Source organism: Macaca nemestrina, chromosome 9 (assembly GCF_043159975.1).
Source record: "Macaca nemestrina isolate mMacNem1 chromosome 9, mMacNem.hap1, whole genome shotgun sequence".
NCBI classification, from domain to species: Eukaryota; Metazoa; Chordata; class Mammalia; order Primates; family Cercopithecidae; genus Macaca; species Macaca nemestrina.
In genome coordinates this window covers 40,460,555-40,480,964 of record NC_092133.1, presented here as the reverse complement: position 1 = coordinate 40,480,964, position 20,410 = coordinate 40,460,555, and the positions used below count along the sequence as shown (strand labels likewise).

General features: G+C 43.9%; 1 protein-coding gene across 4 annotated transcripts in view; it reads right to left on the bottom strand.

Annotated features, from left to right (window-relative positions):
- LOC105480142 (myoferlin) overlaps window positions 1–20,410 on the bottom strand; it is a 172,915-nt gene that overhangs the window by 123,016 nt on the left and 29,489 nt on the right. For all 4 annotated transcript variants that reach the window (XM_011738667.3, XM_011738672.3, XM_011738655.3 and 1 more), the window contains exon 3: window positions 19,456–19,547. In XM_011738667.3, the coding sequence (XP_011736969.2) occupies window positions 19,456–19,547 (92 nt within the window). The remainder of the gene's footprint in view (window positions 1–19,455; window positions 19,548–20,410) is intronic.

Sequence of the window (20,410 nt, the reverse complement as noted above, 5' to 3'; positions counted from 1 at the left end):
TGCAGCCTCCATGTACTGGGTACAAGTGATTCTCCTGCCTCAGCCTCCCAAATAGCGGGGATTGTAGGCGCCCACCACCACACCCAGCTAATTTTTGTATTTTTCATAGAGATGGGTTTTCGCCATGTTGGCCAGGATGGTGGTCTCGAACTCCTGACCTCAGGTGGTCTGCCCACCTCAGCTGCCCAAAGTGCTGGGATTACAGGTGTGAATCACCGCTCGCAGCCTGAAATTTCAACAGTCATGAAGGAGATAGAAGAGCAAGAGGTGAAGACTGAATAGAGTGGCCAGACAGTGGCTCATGCCTGTAATCCCAGCATTTTGGGAGGCTGAGGTGGAAGGATCAATTGAGTCCAGGAGTTTGAGACCAGCCTGGGCAAGATGATGAGACCCCATCTCTACAAAAAATTAAAAAATTAATTGGGTGTGGTAATGCCTGTAATTCCAGCTACATGGGAGAATAAGGTGGGAGGCTCACTTGAACCCAGGAGGTTGAGGTTGCAGTGAGCTATGATTGCATCACTGTACTCCAGGCTGGACGACAGAGTGAGACCTTGTCTCAAAAAAAAGAAAAAGAAAAAAGAAAGACTAAATATAGCCCACCCCTCTCCCCCCGCCACGCCCCGCCACCCAGAATCCAGAAAGAAAAGTAGGACAAAATTTAGTGAGAGAGGAAGGCATTTCTCTGTAATGGAAATGTAAAAGGACCCATAAATCTTTGCCCACTGTGAAAATAATCCCCCAAGTAGACCTCTAGGGTTGTAAATAGGTTGCTAGTTCACTGATAGGGTTAGCTTGCTATCCTCTGTATGATGGTGCAGCATTCAAACGTTCAGTGTGTGTACTTCTCTCTTCCTAGAACTTGGTGGAAAATATCAGCCTCTGCCACTTGCCTGTCTATCTCCTATCGTACCTAACATATTGGCACAGAAGTACCCTCGTGTCTCTGCTCACGAGGAAAGCCTCCTCGACGCAGGGATTGCTGCCTGTTTTATTCACTACTCTAACACAGTACCAGAACATAGTAGATACTTAACAACAGGTTCCTGAATGAAGGAAAGAATAAATAAGTCTACATATATTGAGAATTAATACTCAAAACATTTTTATAGTTAGGGAACATGATCAAAAACACCTATAGAACACACGTTCCCCAGTCTATATAAAAATGTAACCTGTGAAAAATAGCCTGTAAATTGGGGTTATAACATGAAACGTGAATGAGAGTAGGTAAACCGGGGAAGTTCCTTGTGTGAAATGCAGTCAGAAAGGCAGAGAGTCACATGCTTTCAGTATGTATCCTGATAAAGGACAGAAGAAATATTTAGAATGTTTTATTTATTTTCTTCGCTGAGACGGAGTTTCGTTCTTATTGACCAGGCTGGAGTACAATGGAGCAATCTCGGCTCACCGCAACCTCTGCCTCCTGGGTTCAAGCAATTCTCCTGCCTCAGCCTCCCAAGTAGCTGGGATTACAGGCATGTGCCACCACGCCTGGCTCGTTTTGTATATTTTTAGTAGAGATGGGGTTTCTCCATGTTGGTTAGGCTGGTCTAGAACTTCCAATCTCAGGTGATCCACCCGCCTTAGCCTCCCAAAGTTCTGGGATTACAGGTGTGAGCCACTGTGCCCAGCCCAATATTTAGAATTTTTAACTGTTACTTACTTATATCCTGTGTACATTGGCACTCACTTACACTAGCAGATAGTATAGAAAATCATTAGCATAAAAATAGAAAGCTAAACATTGAGTCCTTAAAGTGATAGCAGAGATTCCTTATGCCAAAACATCTGGGGTGAGGAAACTGCAATTGAACATTTCTACGTAACTCTGGGCTTTTGGACAAACACCATAATCAGGAAAATTCATCTTGTGGAAAAAGAATTCATTTTATTTTAAAATATAATACAGTTTCTTTAAAAATCAGAAGGTAAAAGTTGTTTCTCAGAAGTGCTCCGGGGACGCCACATGGTAACATAGGCACATCATTTTTGAAGTGATAGATGTTAGCAGTATCTGTATTATTCTCCCCAGTCCTCTTCAGTCTTCAGAAATAGGATTAGATTTTAATGCTAGGGTCCGTAACTCAACCATATAGGTCCAGAGATTTGGCAATATTAATAAGTGTCTTTGCGTTCTATGAATAGGATATTGCACAAGACCAGGAAATTGCTATAGCACCCTGTTTCGCCCAATTTACCCAATGATAGGAGCGCTTTGCACATGATGTCTTCTTGGAAGAGTGCACTTTCTTGTAAAGAACACCACACAAGATGCTCAACAACTGTGATGGACTCTCATACCTTCTAATATCACAAGCAGAATTTGTAGTTGGGGTCAGGTGCGGTGGCTCATGCCTGTAATCCTAGCACTTGGGGAGGCCAAGGTGGGTGGATCACTTGAGGCCAGGAGTTCAAAACCAGCCTGGCCAACATGGTGAAACCCCATCTCTACTAAAAATACAATAAATTAGCCAGGTGTGGTGGTGCACGCCTGTAATTCCAGCTACTTGGGAGGCTGAGGTAGGAGAATCACTTGAACCCGTGAAGCAGAGGTTACAGTGAGCCAAGATCAGGCCACTGCACTCCAGCCTGGGTGACAGAGCAAGACCCTGTCTCAAAAAAAAAAAAAAAAAAAAAAGAGTCCGCCGTAGTTGGCAATGGAAAAGAAAATTTTTGCCTCCAGAGGGATAATAGTGAACTTTTCAGCCCTTTTTGGTCAATAAAGAAATAAATTCTCCCAGTCAAATAAAGAAATAAATTCTCCCAGTCAATGCTGAGAATTGGTGGGAATTTTCTCCTGTTTTATTGTTGTTGCTGTTTTTCCTGCTGCTGTCATACATTTAATGTTTACATGTTACAAAACCATAATTTATTGTTATTATTTTTTCTCAAAACTATTATCTTTTAAGGAAATTTTTAAAATAAAACTATGTTTTACATTAACAGAAAAAAAGATTGGATGGGAATTTTACAGAGTATGTTTTTAGATCAGTATGTTTTTCAGGCTTTTTTACAGGAGTATATTTTTTCTCCTTACTTAGATATTTATTCCCGTGACATACTGAGGACACCCATTACTCCATCTTCACCAGACAAAACAGATGAGCCTCCAAACAAGGTGAAAGCCCCTAAAATCTCTTCCACATCTCTCTCAGCCACACAGCATGAGTATTAAGGAGAATTTATTTCCATGGTTTTTAAGTCATGAAATCAGCTAATTGAGTTTTCAAGAAAACCAAAACGTAAAAACTTCAGGTTTAAAAGTCATCCAACTGGTATTAAATGTCTAAATGCGATGAAAGATGTGGAAAGAAACTGGACTTCATTCCTTGCAATTCTATAATTCATAGCCCAACCCTAGGACTGAGACAGCAACACTGCACACTTGAACATCTACCGATTTGCTTCTGCTAAAGTCAAAATGACCTGAATCTCTGTCATCAATAAATAAATCTTATAACAAACAGTGCAACATGCTGGGACTACGCTGAAGGAGAAAGAGGGCCAGCCTGGTGTTGGACCAGTGTGTCTTGACCTCAGCACTACTGACATTTTGAACCCATTAATTTTTTTTTTTATAGGAGGCTATACTGTTCAGCTAGATACCATTTGTGATCATCGAAAACTTCGAGGCACATTGCCAGTTGTTCCCTGGAGGGCAAAACTGCCCAGGTTGAAAACAACTCCTGTTCTATTCCTAACTCTGTCCCAACTTTCTTAAAGTGCTTGGCTAAGTCACCCAACTCTTCGTTATTTGCAAACAAGTGGATTGAAGCAAAAAATTTCTCAAATGCTTTCCAGCTCTAACAGTCTGCTACTAGGCTTGTATATGTGATGCTTTCTATATATGTCTACGGGAAACCATCTAATGTTAAATATTTCTTTTCTGGCCAGGTGTGGTGGCTCACACCTGTCATCTCACCACTTCAGGAAGCTGAGGTAGGAGGATAACTTGAGTCCAAGAAGTTCCAGACCAGCCTGGGCACACACACAAAAAATGAAAAATTAGCTGGGTGTGGTGGCTCACACCAGTAGCCTCAGCTACTTGGGAGGCCGAGTGAGTCGTCAATATGCTACTGCATTTCAGCCTGGGCAACCGAGCAAGACCTTGTCTCAAATAATAATAATAATAATAAATTTTTTTTCTCTCTCTTTTTTTTTTTAAAGTCCTGATCTCTAATTTAGAGAAAAAAAAATCTCTTAGAACATGTCCATGTTAGACCATCCAGAATGCTAGGCAGGGTTTCTGCCTTCAAAGAGATTATCTTATAATGTCATGAATCAAACTAGAATTCACACAGAGTGTCAGGAGAGAAGGTTAGGCCAATAACAGAAATGTGGAATGCAGTGTGTGCTACGTAATACAATAGGGAATAGTGAGGCTGATGGTTAACTGGAAAGAACAGGCTTGCCTAAAACACAAAGCCTGTCTGCTGACCCTTTATGGCCTTGAGTGGTTTTACAACCTCCATTCTGACCCAACCAATAACTGCTAGTTTCTCTTCCCCCAGAGAGGGTAGTAACAGGTCACTGACCAGGAATGGAGTAAAATAACAGAAACCAATTATAAAGCCTAACCTCAATTCCTTATTTTAGAAACCTTTAGTTTCATATCCTATTTGGAAAGAAAGATTTGCTTTCTCCTAAAATTCTGATGCTTTTGTAGGGGGGACACATAAAAGGATTTATTATTATTATTTTTTTTTCTGAAGTAAAGATAATATGTTTAGACGAAGGCCTGGAAAGCCTTGAATCCCAAAGATATTTTTACAACAGGTTGACTTCAGGAAAAATTCAAACAGAACTTCTAGGAGTTTTCATTGTGAATTGAAGAAAACATGTCCCATGGGTAAGTCTGAGCTCTGCAGTGACTCCCAGAGCACTCCTGGCCAGGCCTATTTTCTATGACGTTGCCTGGATACAAAATACTGTGAAAAACTGGGAAATGATGACTTGGCCTCTTACACAGAGGATAAGAACAGTTTGGTCTAACCATAAGCCAATATCCTTTAAAGGAGGTGACACTAAACCAAGAGGCTTTTTTCTTTTCTATTACTGATGTTATGAAAATGCTAGAATATTATAGTGTGACAGTGATGGGGAAGCTTTGCTCTATACGTTCATGGAAAAGTAAGTCTCCCCATGAACTCCAACCAACACTAAAACAGAAGGACTACTGTCTCAAAAGGGAATTTTATAGTGAAAGAACTCAACGTCCTCTGGCCCTCCAGCTTTCCTTGTGGAATTAATAAACTGCAGATGTCTTCAAAGTGAAGAAAAAGCCAGTCATGCTTCTTTGTCTTTCAGCCCACGAATGTCATAGAGTTTGGCATCAAGTCTCTATGTGACATCAAATATTACGCAATGGGAGCAACTACTTGAAAATAAGATGTTATGATTGCGGGAATAAAAGAGTTTAATTGTAAACCAGTCAACTTAGTCTTGCAAGTATTGGTTAAGAGCCACGTAAACTGTTTTTCTTTCCCTCCATCTTCTTAAAATAGACAGAGTATAGTTTGTTTACAAAAGAGAAATGGAAAATGTTCTCCCCTCTAGCATGGGCGCAAATGTGAAGGGCCGCATGCCTCTGGAGTGAGTAAGGGCTTTGCCAGCTGACTCTTCCTCCGGGGAGCTCACGTACACCAAGTTGCTCCTCTCTGCAGCAGAGACACAGCCCACATGATTTCTGGAGGAGGAGTAACTTGGAAATTCCTTCATGAAGGAAAAAATGTGTTGGAGGCTGAGAAATAAATCACATGTTGCACTGTTTCTGCCTCTAGAGATGGCAGCTCGGTCTCAACTTCCCGACCTCTGAGCAGGAACAGCAATCTCAACTGGACTGGGGACAAACATGATTCCAAGCTGCTCCTAGGTCCCCTGTAGGAAACCTAAAAAGAGGCTGACCTCCCCACCCTCAAAGCAGTGGGCTCTCAGCTGGCCATGCCTTGTCATTTTGGCAGGCCTATGGCCCTGGGGTTCCAAGGCTGGGCCCTGTCTCCCTCCCCTACACTTCTCCCTCTTCTAGGCCAGTATCTGTCAAGCTCCTGCCCTGATCCCCAGCCAAAAGGCAGGAGAACCAAGCATGCCCCCTGTGAACCAGACTGGTAGGAGAGGCCGTGTCAGCTGATCCAAGAGTCTTCGCTTGGCCAAACTTGAGTGGAGTTCCTGAGCCTCCTCCTAGGCCTGCCTAGTGCTTTCTTATGAAATCCAGTGTTAGCAGAGAATCCTACTCAGCCAGTCTAGCAAACAACCCCCATCCTTGAGATGTGATCACCCTCCATATCTGATCGGGTTTCTCATTCTCTGCCATCCCCCAGGTGATGTCCTCAGCAAGAATCCTGTTAGGTTGGGTTAGCCAGTATCCCCCTGACCGTGACATTTCCGCTTAGGAATGTTCCATCCACTGACCTCCACACTGCTCCTTGGCTACCATTGCCCATGCTGTGTCTGAGCGGCACCCCATCTCTCTTCCCTCCCACGAGTCCCCGTTGCAGGGGTCACTTGACCTCACTCAGTCCTGAATGAAGCCTTCCTGCCCATACTGTACCAGGTGTCACTGAATAATTCTTTCTGAAAACACCCACGGCAGCAGCTCATATCACAGGAAGCCCTTGCTAAGGTAAAATCCCCGCAAAGGGCTGCGCCTCGGTTCACCCCTCCACTTGCACTTGCCCACCCACCCTCACTCGGCCTCCGCATCGTCTCCCAAAACATTTCTCAGAATGTGCTTCCCCAGACGTCCCTCACCAGGGCGTCTGCAGATTCCCAAGTCCCTGAGTTCGACTTTTTCCTTTAGGTTAATTCTTATACCCAGGAAGTCCGAGAAACAATGGTCTAGACAGTAACTCCCAAAGGCTGTGGGAGTAAAGTGGAGGAGGTGGAGGGCTGGGGGTAGGGAAGGCAGCAGGCAACGCGGGATCTGGGGAGAGAGGGACGTGAGTGGTTTTAAAAACATTCAGCATGGGAATCCAGGCTCACTTTGGAGAACCAGGCATCGTCCAATTATTTAATAGAACAAACTAGCAGGCAAACTCCATGAACACCTCCTGGGCAGGCCTAGTGACCTGCGCTCCCCCCGGGAACTTCCGCTCCTGACTCCAGGCCAGGACTGCCGGAGAACCTCGGGGCTCCTTTCCCGTTCATCGAAAGGGGGTGTGGCTTTTTAAAAGGTAGAAGCCCTGATCTTTAACCGTGATTCCCAAACCTGGCTGGCACAAGTCTCGCCTCTACTTTTAGCTCACTCCACGCCCTGGTTTTGGAATCACTGACATAGCCTGAAGGCTGTGGCAGGATTTGAGCGGTTTTTGTGGCCAGCATCTACTGCGCTCTTTTTCCCAGCCCCCTCACCTCTGCCACTGGCGACAATGATATCACTGTAACACCCGCAAAGGGCTGAGTGGAAACCCAGGTCTCCTCACCAAAGCCCTCCGGGTCAGTGAGGCATTGAGGCCAGAGTCTGTGGCTGCGAGGAGCAGGCTTAACTCCTCTGGCATGGAGGAGATCCTGAATATTTTTTCTTGAATAGATGGTCACCTGCTATTTTATTTTCACCTGACCAATTCTGTGCCTGCCTGCCTGCCTGCCTGCTCTGATGGTTCAGTGGAGTTCTGATGCTCTGTCTCCAGCTAATTCCCTCAACAGTTAGAATCAAAGTAGTAGTTTTTTCATCCATCCATCCATCCATCCATCCATTTATTCATTAATTCATTCACTTGAACCTTTTAAGATAAGGAGGGACAGCTTTGCCTAATGACTAGGAACGTGGAGGCAGACAGACCCGACTAATTCAGGCTCAGGCTGCGTACAGGTTAACTTCTCCGGGCTTCAGTTTCCTCAACTGTAAAATGGGGATAATGACAGGTCCTACTTAATGGTATTGTTACAGGGATTAAAAGAATGATATGGCAAGGGCTTAACAGTCACCTTGTATTATTATTTCAGACACTATGCTAGAAAAAGAGATCTATAAAAAACATACGAAGACAGGACTCCTGGCTAGTACTTGGCAGTGAAAGCTGGTCTGAATCAGCAGGGGGCTGGGCAGGTGGGCATGAATGAATAGATAAGAACCCCTTGTAACTACCCACATCCATTTCTATGTAATCACTGTGCAAAGTTCTAAAAGCCAGTTCTTTATCTTACCTACATTAAATAGCCCTTCCCCACCCTTAATACTACTTATACCACATATCCTTTCAGAAAACAATTTTTCTTTTCAGAGTTAGACCAGAGGTAAATGTCAGCTGCAGCTGAATTCTCATAAAATCCAATTTAGTGGCATCTGAATGAAGTTTGTAAACGTCATAACCCATTATAAAAGATTCCCCAGGCTGGGCATGGTGGCTTACGCCTGTAATCCCAACACTTCGGAAGGCCGAGGTGGGTGGATCACGAGGTCAAGAGATCAAGACCATCCTGGCCAACATGGTGAAACCCCATCTCTACTAAAAATACAAAAATTAGCTGGCACCTGTAGTCCCAGCCACTCAGGAGGCTGGGGCAGGAAAATCACTTGAACCTGGGAGGCAGAGGTTGCAGTGAGCTGGGATTGTGCCACTGCACTCCAGCCTGTCGACAGAGCAAGAGTCCGTCTCAAAAAAGAAATCCCCCAAAACAAACCCTCATACAACAACCCTATCTAAACCACCACTCAGACCTCACCCTGCTGCTTTCTCTCCTTTACCCTGCTTTATTTTCTTCGTATCACTTATCACCATCTGTTATGTCATATGTGTATTTATCTGTTCCCTCTACTCAGATGTTAGCTCCGTAAAAGGTATGGAGTACCCACAGTGTCTAGAGCTGTGTCTGACACATAGTAGGCATTAGTAAATATTTGTGGCATGAATAAATTAGCTGATACATCATTGAAGATAGTCCAATAACCTTGGAAATTATTTACAGGTTGTAAATCTTCCTCTCCTAAGAGATCACCCGCCAAAGAGCCATCGGAACATAATTACAGCTCTTGCCTTTATGAGATGCCTTTTCTCATTCAGCCTCTCTGGGTATCTTTCTCCAGGGCTGTGGCCCTTTCTTATTTAATCACAAGATCTTAACAGATACCAGCAGGATTGCAGCAGCTACTTAATCTGCCTCCCCAAAAAGTGCAGTTCAGCCTCTCCCTGTATAGAGATAGCCAGCCCAGACCAGCTCAGAACTTTTCAGTGTTGCTGCTCTAACACCGAACTAAAAAGAAATCAGAACTGAGAGTTCTGCCCCAGAGTAACATCTGCTTCTGGTTTCGATTTTCGAACAGCCTGAGAAGCTACTCCAGTGAGAAGCACTTGCTTCAATCCATGGGCTATCTTATCCTTCCTCACCAACCAACCCCAGGAGAAGACAGACCACCTTCTCCCACTGTCATATTTACATGGGGCAAGGTCAGAAATGAGTTTTATAACTAGGAGAAATAAAAGTAATAAAAGCTTAAAGACAAGGTATTTCATATACGAGGAAATGAAAAACTTATGACCAATACCACACTTTGCCCTACCAAATTAATTTTATTCCAAACACAGTTTTTTTTGGTTTTTCTAATTTAAAAGAAGCTTTGGGCTTTGCCTAGGGAGTTAGTACATTTCTTTTCTTTTCTTTTCTTTTTTTTTTTTTTGAGACAGAGTCTCGCTCTGTCGCCCAGACTGGAGTGCAATGGCACAATCTCGGCTCACTGCAACCTCTGCCTCTTGGGTTCAAGCAATTCTCCTGCCTCAGTCTCTGGAGTAGCTGGGATTACAGGTGCCTGCCACCATGCCCGGATAATTTTGTTTGTTTGTTTGTTTGTGTTTTTGCACTCTACCCAGGCTGGAGTGCAATGGCGCGGTCTCAGTTCACTGCAACCTCCACCTCCTGGGTTCAAGCGATTCTCCTGCCTCAGCCTCCCGAGTAGTTGGAATTACAGGTGCCTGCCACCACACCTGGCTAATTTTTGTATTTTTAGTAGAGACAGGTGTTTGACCACGTTGGCCAGGCCGGTCTCGAACTCCTGACCTCGTGATCCACCCGCCTCAGCCTCCCAAAGTGCTGGGATTATAGGCATAAGCCACCGTGCCCGGCCGGGAGTTAGTACATTTCACAACGTAAGCTAGGTCTTTTGCTTTTTCTAATTCTATAGCCCCCAGAACAACCTCTCACTTTCAAGTTTTAGCACCCTGGCCCTCAACCTGAACACACACACACACACACACACACACACACACACACACACACACACATATAGAATAAACCTTGGAAGGTCTGGGCTCTGTGTAAGAGGATTTTAATATACCTGTGTAAAATCCACATGCTTCCACTTGAAGAGCTTAGTGGCCTTTCACAATTTAATGAACCTCTTTCAGCCACATTTTTCTCATCTGTGAGTTGAAGATAAGACTGTCTGACTGACTCATAGTTGTTATAAAGATTAAATGCAATTATAAGTGAAATAGTTTTAGCATAGTCCCTGACACACAGTAAACCTAGAAAAAAAACATTAGCTATTTTGTCGTTTATCAGGAAACTGAAGTAATTTTTTCTTAATTATATCAAATGTGCCCTAGAGCTACTATTTATTGAGGAAGTACCACAGTTCCCATTATAAAGATTAAGAAATTTGCCAAGAGTCGCCCAAACAACAAGAAGCAAAACTAAAATTCTACCTAATCTCATGATTGTACAGCTGGCCACATGCCCACACCTCTTACACAAGAACTGGAATACATTTCCTTCTAGGTATATTGTTAGGCTTTTTGTTATCTCCTTCTCACAATGAGGAAAGAAAGAGACCCTCTCATATTGTTTTATATTGTTTTATACACAGTACCTGTTTTAAGAAAAAAACAAGGAAGTAAAACCAAAGACAGGCAGCCCCGCACTAGGCCCAAAACCAGGCCTGGGCCTGCCTGGCCTAAACCTTCTCAGGCTGTTCGAAAATCTAAACCAGAAGCAGATGTTATTCTGGGGCAGAACTCTCCGTTCTGATTGCTTTTTAGTTCCGTGTTAGAGCAGCGACACTGAAAAGTTCTAAGCTGGTCTCCTCTCTCTTCTCTAACTCATGACTTAGAAACCGATGTTATTCATAGATGCCAGACATTGTATAGAAGAACACTGTGAAACTCCCTGCCCTGTTCTGTTTCTCTCTGACCACCAGTGCATGCAGCCCCTGTCACGTACCCCCTGCTTGCTCCAATCAATCACAATGCTTTCATGTGAAATCTTTAGTGTTGTGAGCCCTTAAAAGGGACAGAAATTGTGCACTCAGGGAGCTCGGATGTTAAGGCAGCAGCTTGCCGATGCTCCCAGCTGAATAAGGCCCTTCCTTCTACAACTCAGTGTCTGAGAGGTTTTGTCTGCGGCTCGTCCTGCTACAACAGTACAGCAAAATAGATGCCTTGCTTGAGATTTATATTCAGAAACTGTTTCTAACTTTGTTCTGCATTGGTGTGGGAGTATATATAATGGTGGTTTTGCATGCATAAGTATATATATTTGGAGGGCAGAAAGAATACTAGAAATGTAAATTCTGAGACAGATAATTAAGGTCACTTTATTTCAGACATTGCAATTTTCATCTCTAGTAGTTCAAGTTAAGATTTTAAATTATCTTCCATGTCCCTACTAACATGCTCAAGTAATTCTCCACCTTCTTGAATCTATAGAATAGAATTCTAACACTCAGCAGGGCATGGTGGCCCATGCCTGTAATCCCAGTACCTTGGGAGGCTGAGGGGGGCAGATCACGTGAGGCCAGGAGTTTGAGACCAGCCTGGCCAACATGGTGAAACCCCATCTCTAGTAAAAATACATAAATTAGCTGAGCATGGTGGCATGTGCCTGTAATTCTATCTACTCTGGAGGCTGAGGCAGGAGAATCACTTGAACCCGGAGGCAGAGGTTGCAGTGAGCTGAGATCATGCCACTGCACTCCAGCCTGGGCAACTCTGTCTCACAAAAACAAAACAAAACAAAACCACATGCACACGCACACACACACACACACACACAAATTTTTTAAAGAATTATAATTTTTTAAAAGCATTTTAAAAAATTTTTTAAAGAATTATAATACTTGTTTTATGTCCATGTCTACTGATTGTGTGCCATTTCTGGGTCAGTTTCTATTGTTTTCTCTCTACATTATGGAGGCAAAATCCTTCCCTATGAATTACAAGTGTTTCCCCGGTTGGTGGGAACGTAAACTCTTTCTAGTCCTGCCTCAGGTAGTTTCCTCACTCAGTTCTCAGCTGAAGATTCAAGGGGAACTCTCTGTAAGTCTCTGAAGTGCTCTCTGTCTCTCCTCTCTCTTCTCTCTCTCTCTGTGTGTGTGTTCGTGTGTGTGTGTGTGTGTGTGTGTGTGTGTGTGTGTATGTTTCTCTCCTCTTGGTCCATTAGTAACCTTGGCGTCTCTAGACTAACCTTGGCGTCTCTAGACTCCCATCTGTACCTCTCCAACTCTGGGAGACCACAAGGATCTGCCTGGGTTCCCTTTTCTTGCGTTGCAGCATGGAAATGAGTCTTTCTAGGCATTAAGCTGGGACCTCACAGGGCTTACCTCATTTGTCTCCCATCTCTTAGAGATCACTGTTCTGTGCCAGCAAAGTCCAACATCTGAAAACTACTGTTGCATGTATTTTGTTTTAGTTGTGTCAGGTGGAAGGGTAAATCTAATCCCTTAGCATAACAAAACTACAGTCAATTCCAAACTACAGTCTATTTAAGGATGAGAATTCGGAGGCCTGGAGAGGGTAAGTAACTTGCCCAGGTCACCCACTAGTAATCAGTAGATCTGGGTCTCTAATCGGCTTCTGCCTGGCTCCAGAATCCCAGCTTTCAAATACCATGCTCTGCTGCCTTCCTGTGAGCTCAGTCTTGAGTTCCACATTTCTCTACAAAAGAGCATGAGCTTTCTGAGAGAGGTTTGTTTCTCTTGTGTTCTGACCTTTGTATCCTGACCCCTTTGCAGCTTAAACCCAAGTTGGAACTAGGGAGCTGTTTCAGAGAGCCGAGGCGGACACATTCCACATTGGTGGCCCATTATCAGTAAGCTGACATGACAGCTGCAAGGTGCTTCGTAAATGGTAAATGTCATCCATGTAGGAGCATCATAAACTCACTTGTTCACTCATTCATCCAACACACATTTATTTAGAGCCTACCGTATGCCAGGCACTGTGCTAAGTGCTGGTCTCACGGCACCGAACAAGAGTGACATGGAGTTTGCTATCCAGTAGAGAGAGAACAAATGATTAAGTAAATAGAAAAGAACATTTCAGCTGGTGGTAAATGCTGAGTTACATATAGCAGGTGTGTGGACCAGCACATACCCTGAGTACTTGTCTAAAACACAATTCTAACATCTATATGCTCACACAGAATCCTTTTCCCATTCTTATGCTCACATGAGCTCCCTACTAAGAAGGGCTTTGAAAGAATAAAACAGAGTAATAAGATAAAGAGTGACAGGGAGAGGCTGCTCTAGGCTGGATGATCAGACATGGTGAGGCCCAATGACAAGATTTTACGTCTATTGTAGTTTGAAGGAAGGAGCACTCCATGCAAAGGGAATAGCAAATGCAAAAACTCTAGGCAATACCTGTTTTTTCTCCTGGGCATGTGTGTCCATGTGTGCATACACGCACACACACACACACAAATCTGAAAACTTGTCAATATCTTTTATTTCTACATGTACAGGTTCTTGAGGATGGCACTTTTAGGAACTCAAGGGTAGGGCCAGGATGCCAACAGATCAGGGTCCCCGCCTCAACCCCTCTGAGGCTAAAGTCTGCTCTCTCCTTCTCAAGGTCACTGTGAAGAGCAAATGAGATGAGATATAGTCTCTTCATATATCTGACCCATTGCAGAATATAGGCATAAGTGACTTCCTATTCAACAGTATAAAAATGCTGAAAATTTTTACCTAGGGTGGAGCTTATAAAAGGTAGCAATACACTGATATTGAGAATTCTTTTTTTTTTTTTCAAAATTAGGAGGAAAAATCACTTCTATTTCAGCAGAGAGAATTGATCATTCTACCTACATTTTGTTTCCTATAGGTAGTCAGAGGCTTTTAGTATAACATAAAAGTCAAGTGTACAGGCCTGGATATAAATGAGCTGACTCTGACACACACCTGCTGTGTGACGTTAAGCAGATTACTAAACCTCTCTGAGGAAAAATCGGACCCATCATATGGAGTGTGTGTGAGGATCAAGTGGGATAATGAATGCAAAGGGCTGGGCACAGCCCTTAGCACATGCTAAGTCCTCACCAAGCGATAGCCATTGGCTGTCTGCAAAGGGAACTTTCATTCTTCAGCCTCTGGGAAAATCTTTCCACTCTGACATTTCCTCTAAAAATAACATTTCATGTTCCTCATGAAACCAAGAGACTCCTCTGTCTCCTTTCTCACCCTCATTCCCTCCGAATGGCTGGTTGGATGACTGTAAAGTGAGGAAGAGGAGAGTCCATACTGAACAGGGCAACCTGCTCCCAGTGCCCGAGGGGTGGGGAGGTCTCACTGCCCGCAGGCGCTGTGAGCCTGGGAGTGCCTGGGTCTAGCCCATGCGGGTGTAGGCATGGAGCACAGCCAGCCCAGGCAGCTGGGAACTGTTTGCTAACAGGCCAGGAGCAGCAGATGCAAAACGAGGGCTCGTGTTTGCACACGCCATCTCCCTGGTAACAGCAAAGTCAACAGGCAGTACATTCCTTAAGTTGTAGAAAACCCTTCTGGCCCCACCCTGCGCTTCAGGTGAGGGAAGCGGTCCCACACTGAGCTGTAAGTGGATCCTCAAAGGCCAGAACTTTAGTAGAAAAGCCAAAAAGAAAATCCGGGCCCAAAATACACAAATATTTTGGACACACATACAGCTTATTCCCAGATGGTTAAAAAAATGTTTGTTTCTGAAATGCACAGGTAATTTGACCAAGGTGTGTGTATTGGTTAGTTGGTGGAAACTAAACTAATTAATGATCGTGATTCCCAGCTGAGGATGGGGAGGTACACTGCTGAGTAAAAGAGCAGAGGCGACGGAGGGGCAGAAAATCATGCCTTGTTCATTACGGAGCTGACGCAGGGTTGGCCTTCCACTGCCAGACAGTAAACTATGCAGTGGAATCTACAGGACAGAGAGATAATGTTCTAATTATTAATAAAAACACCTCCTCCAATGACCTGACCATAAGGCCTAAAATTCCCACGTTGTTCACTTTTTCAAGTAAGTCACTGATGGCCTTCAGTCCAAAAGTCAATGCTACAGGGAAATTAACTATTAGCAGCTGTTATGCCATCACTCGATTACTTTCTCAGAAAGCGCTTTGAAGCGGGGCCTTGAAGGACTGAGCCACAGGACAGGTAAGTTTTGTACAGGAAAAGAATTGGCAGAGGGTGTAGGGTGTGGCTCAGAGGGCAGGCCTCAGCGCATACCACTGTGGGAGCCAGGAAACTTAAAGACACTGGATGCCCAGCAACAGTCAGGGGGATGGAAGATGGGAGGAAGGAAAGATTGAAAAAGTAATCAAGACCAGCTTCATAACTGGCTTAGAATTTACCTTCTTCTGTTATGCCTAACAATTCCCGTCATCATAATATCAGAGTAACCACGTGCTCATTCGGTCTTTTTTTTTTTCTCCCTCACTCCGTCACCAGCGCTGGAACGCAGTGGTGTGATCTCGGTTCACTGCAACCTCTGCCTCCCAGGTTCCAGAGATTCTTGTGCCTCGGCCTCCCAAGCTGGGATTACAGGTGTGCACCACCACGCCCAGCTAATTTTTGTATTTTAGTAGAGACAGGGTTTCGCCACGATGACCAGGCTGGTCTCAAACTCCTGGCCTCGAGTGATCCGCCTGCCTCTGCCTCCCAAAGTGCTGACATGACAGGCATGAGCCACCACATCCAGCCTCATTTGGTCTTTATACTCAGCAGGCATCAGAACACCAAGTGCAACATAGCTCAGCATGATGCATGGTGCCCCTGAACCTTAAAAGGACCCTCTTAGAACAGGACCTATCATATTTTCTTTGTTCAGAATTATGCATGTCATAGGTTCAGAAAAATATGAAAATGTCCAGGTTCAGATAGACTGTACGTGAACTCCATCTCTAGAAATGCATACAAATGTCCAAAATGAGTGCCAGGATGAGCCTTAGGGTGGGGAGCTGTCCTCTTCCCATCACTGCTGTCATCTGAGGGCCCCACTGTGTTTTCAATAGGTCTAAAATAAATATATAATGGTATCCCAGTATTGTTTTCCTGCTTCCTAACTGGTTCCTACCTCCAGTCTCCACACAAAAAGCCTGAGTGATCCTTTTAAAATATGTCAGATCATAAGCAAAACCTTTTAACGGATTCCCATTCCACTTAGGATGAAATCCAAAGCCCATGCCTTGGCCCACAAAGTCACACATATTGTGGTTTCTCTGACCTCACCTCCTTCCTGCACTTTCACCCCTCACTGTGCCCCAGCCTGGCTGCCCTTCTCACATTTCTCCAGCATCCCCAGTGCAGTCCTGCCTCAGGGCCTTTGCACTTGCTATTCTCTGCCTGGAATATTCTTCCCCCCTACCCCCCAGTGAACTGCATGGCTCAGTTCTTCATTATGTTAGGTTGGTGCAAAATTGTAATTACTTTTGTGATTATATTTAGGTCTATGCTCAATTGTCACCTTATCACCACTTCACATAAAATGGGATCTCCCTTCCCCACTACCCCTGACCACTTTCCTTTTTCCTCTGATTTGCTTTTCTTCATGGGATATAACAGTTTCTTCTTTAGCTCACAGCATTTCAAGGTACCTGACACATTATGTTTATATTTTTTAGTGTATTTGTTTATTTTCTAACTTTCTCTAAGTATCATAGCCTTCAGGAAAGCAAGGACTTTAAACCATAGATGAGAGTTTTGAGGCCAACCCATTGCCATGCTGAAATAGATAAGGCATCAAATGAGGAAGACCTCAACGAGGCTGGTGGCTGTAGGTCTGGGGAAGAAACACATGCACAAGCACAGACTTTGGAAAGGAAGAAAACATAAGATCTGGGGACAGACTGGATAAGAGGCAAGAGGGGGCTGGGCGCGGTGGCTGATGCCTGTAATCTCAGCACTTTGGAAGGCCGAGGTGGGCAGATCACTTGAGGTCAGGAGTTTGAGACCAGCCTGTCCAACATGGTGAAACCCTGTCTCTACTAAAAATACAAAAGTTAGCTGAACATGGTGGTGTGCACCTGTAATCACAGCTACTCGGGAGGCTGAGGCAGGAGAATCACTTGAACCTGGGAAGCAGAGGTTGCAGTGAGCCAAGATCACGCCACTGCACTCCAGCCTGGGTGACAGAGTGAGACTCTGTCTCAAACAAAACAAAACAAACAAACAAACAAACAAAAAGCAAGAGGGAGAGGGTGCAGAGAGGTTTGAAGTTTTAAGCCCAGGATCTGAAACCATCCTGTCCAATATGGTGGCCACTAGCCACACTTGGCCACAGAGCACTTGAAATGTGGTTAGTCTCTGAATTGAGAGGTGCTGTAAGTGTGAAGTAAACACTTCCAAAGCCTGAGTAAGAGAAAGAATGTGTGCAGAATATCACAGTGATTCAAACATTGATTACATGTTGAAATAACATTTTGGATCTGCTGAGTTAAATATATTATTAAAATTGATTTCACCCATTTCTTTATATTTGTGTTAATCTGGCAACTAGAAAATTTTAAATTGCATATGCACCCTGCACTGTATTTCTGTTGGAGAGGCCTGGTCTAGAATATAAACAATGGTACCATTTGCAGAAAGAAGAAAGCAAAGAAGAGGAGGGCCTAGTCTTAGTAACATGCAGGAGGCTAGTGTGAGGCCCTCCCCTCCCCTTCCCCAAAACTTTGAAATATGGGAAATAAAACTGGCTTTTGGGAGTTGGGGTGGGGAATAAATAATCATGTAATAGTTCACAGCTGAGATATGCAACAGAACCTTAAAAAGCTAGAATAGTTTCCAGTGCAAGAGAGTGGGACCAGAACCTGCCAGAGTGTACGCAGGTATGTATTTATTTATTTAGAGATGGGGTCTCACTATGTTACCCAGGCTGGTTTCCAACTCCTTGGCTCAAGTGATCCTTCCACCTCAGCCTCCCAAAGTGCTAGGATTATAGGCAGGAGACACCACACCCGTCCCAGAATGTATTTATATAGTTACAGAAAAATATGCAGGGGGCATCGGTCAGCAACGGAGAATGGTAAAAAGGATCTCATCAAAGGCAAACATGGGAGTGCCTATCAAAGCACTGTCCAGGGAGTCCATGTCTGTGCAGACTGTCTTATTCTGATGCCAGTAAGCAGAAGACCCCAATAACTGGAGTGACCATCTAATTTACTGTACCCCTGTAATCCCAGCACTTTGGGAGGCTGAGGTGGACAGATTAGTTGAGGCCAAGAGTTTGAGACCAACCTGGCCAACATGGTGAAACCTCATCTCTACTAAAAAACACAAAAATAGGCCGGGTGCAGTGGCTCACACCTGTAATCCCAGCACTTTGGGAAGCTGAGGCAGGCAAATCATGAGGTCAGGAGTTCGAGATCAGCCTGACCAACATGGTGAAACCCCATCTCTACTAAAAATACAAAAATTAGCCAGGCGTGGTGGCACATGCCTATAGTCCCAGCTACTCAGGAGGCTGAGGCACAAGAATCACTTGAACATGGGAGGCGGAGGTTGCAGTGAGCCGAGACTGCGCCACTGCACTCCAGCCTGGGTGACAGAGCGAGACTCCGTCTCAAAAAAAAAAACAACTTTGGTCTCTTGTGAACTTGGTTAGTTTGAGTTGGTAACATAAGACTGGGTCTAAGTCTACAAGGCCAAAGTCCAGATCCAGGGCTAGGGTGAATTTATTAATACTAAGGTCCTTCTGTCCCACGGGGAGCTGTTGGGGAAGTCTCCCAACTTTACCCAGTGGTCAACCCTCGGTGTCACCACAGGCACCACCGTGACCCTTCCCCATGTGAAAGGAAAGAGGCAGTAAGGCAAGGATTAAGGTCTGTTTAGGTCTGTTGGGATTAAAAGGCGAAGGAGACATTACAATGGAAATGGGGCTGAAAGTAAAACTTGAATGAGATGTGTATGGGCCACAAATAACCAGAAGAAGTGATCTGGGTTGTATGCATTATCACTACAGTTCAGATAAACTACCAGAGGTAGGAAGTGCAGTTAATCAAGAAGTTGCGGGCATGTGAACAGCCTTCACTCTAAGTGCCAAGTTTGATAGACTAGTGGTGGCTCGGTGTTTGCAGCTTTTTAGGAAAAAAGTAGTCAGTGGGAAAAAGCGCTGTGATGGATTAGCCACATCTGTTATTGGCTCAGAAGGGAGCAGGGCATGGAATTAAAGCACATTTATATTGGAAGGATTATGTTATTAAAGATGTGTCTCTTCAACAAAATAAACAACAGTGAGATAGTAATACATAAAATGAGAAAAACAGGTGAAAACAACTTACTTATTTTGTCCAATTGTCTCAAAATCTTTCACAATAATCCCAAGGGAAGATGAAAAGTCCAGTGGTATACCCCTCAAGTCAAACTCCAAAATCTGTTCACAGAAAGGTTTTGAAAAAAAAAAAAAAAGGCTGTTAAAGGAGCAGAGATTATACTAAGATGCACCAGTTACCACATGGTGGGTCATTATTTTCACCAATGACAATCTTTTGAAGTTAGGCAGAAATGATTAAATTCTAAACCTTAAGGCAGCTGAGGGGGTAGGAAGGCAAACCAGATGTTGACTTGGAGGACCTGTAGACAACTCCTGGCTTCCTGCTTTCTAGGTTCTGTGGCTTCAGCCGGGTCACCACACACCCCTGCCTCATACTCAAGAGCTGGACTCAACACCTACCACAACTGCTGAAAGAATAAAATGCAGAGTGTATGTGAAAACATTTTCTTCAATGGCTAGTTTTAAATTATCTGCTCTTCTTAATCATACTACTATCAAACAAAGAAGATGAATAATCTAAGAAAACATTTTCTAAAATGCCTCTCATTTTAAGTTCCACCATGGTAGGTCAATGCTGTAATACACTGACCTTTCTGAGTCTCTCATTTTAATGCAGTAGGTTGCTTGCTAATGACAAATGTAAAAAAAAAAAAGATTGATAAAGCGTCACTGATGCCTTTGATTGATTAGGTAATACATGAATTAAATAAATTAAATGATGACTTGATCCTCCTTGTAGTGGGCTTAGAATGGAAGGAAAGCTTGTTTCAGAACTTCTTAAAAAATTATTTTCAGAACTTTTAAAAAAAAAACCAAGTTCTCAGTCTCCTCAGTAGCTGGGGATTACAGGTGCACACCACCATGCCTAGCTAATTTTTCTTTTCTTTTTTTTTTTTTTGAGACAGAGTCTTGCTCTGTTGCCCAGGCTAAAGTGCAGTGGCACAATTTCGGCTCACTGCAAC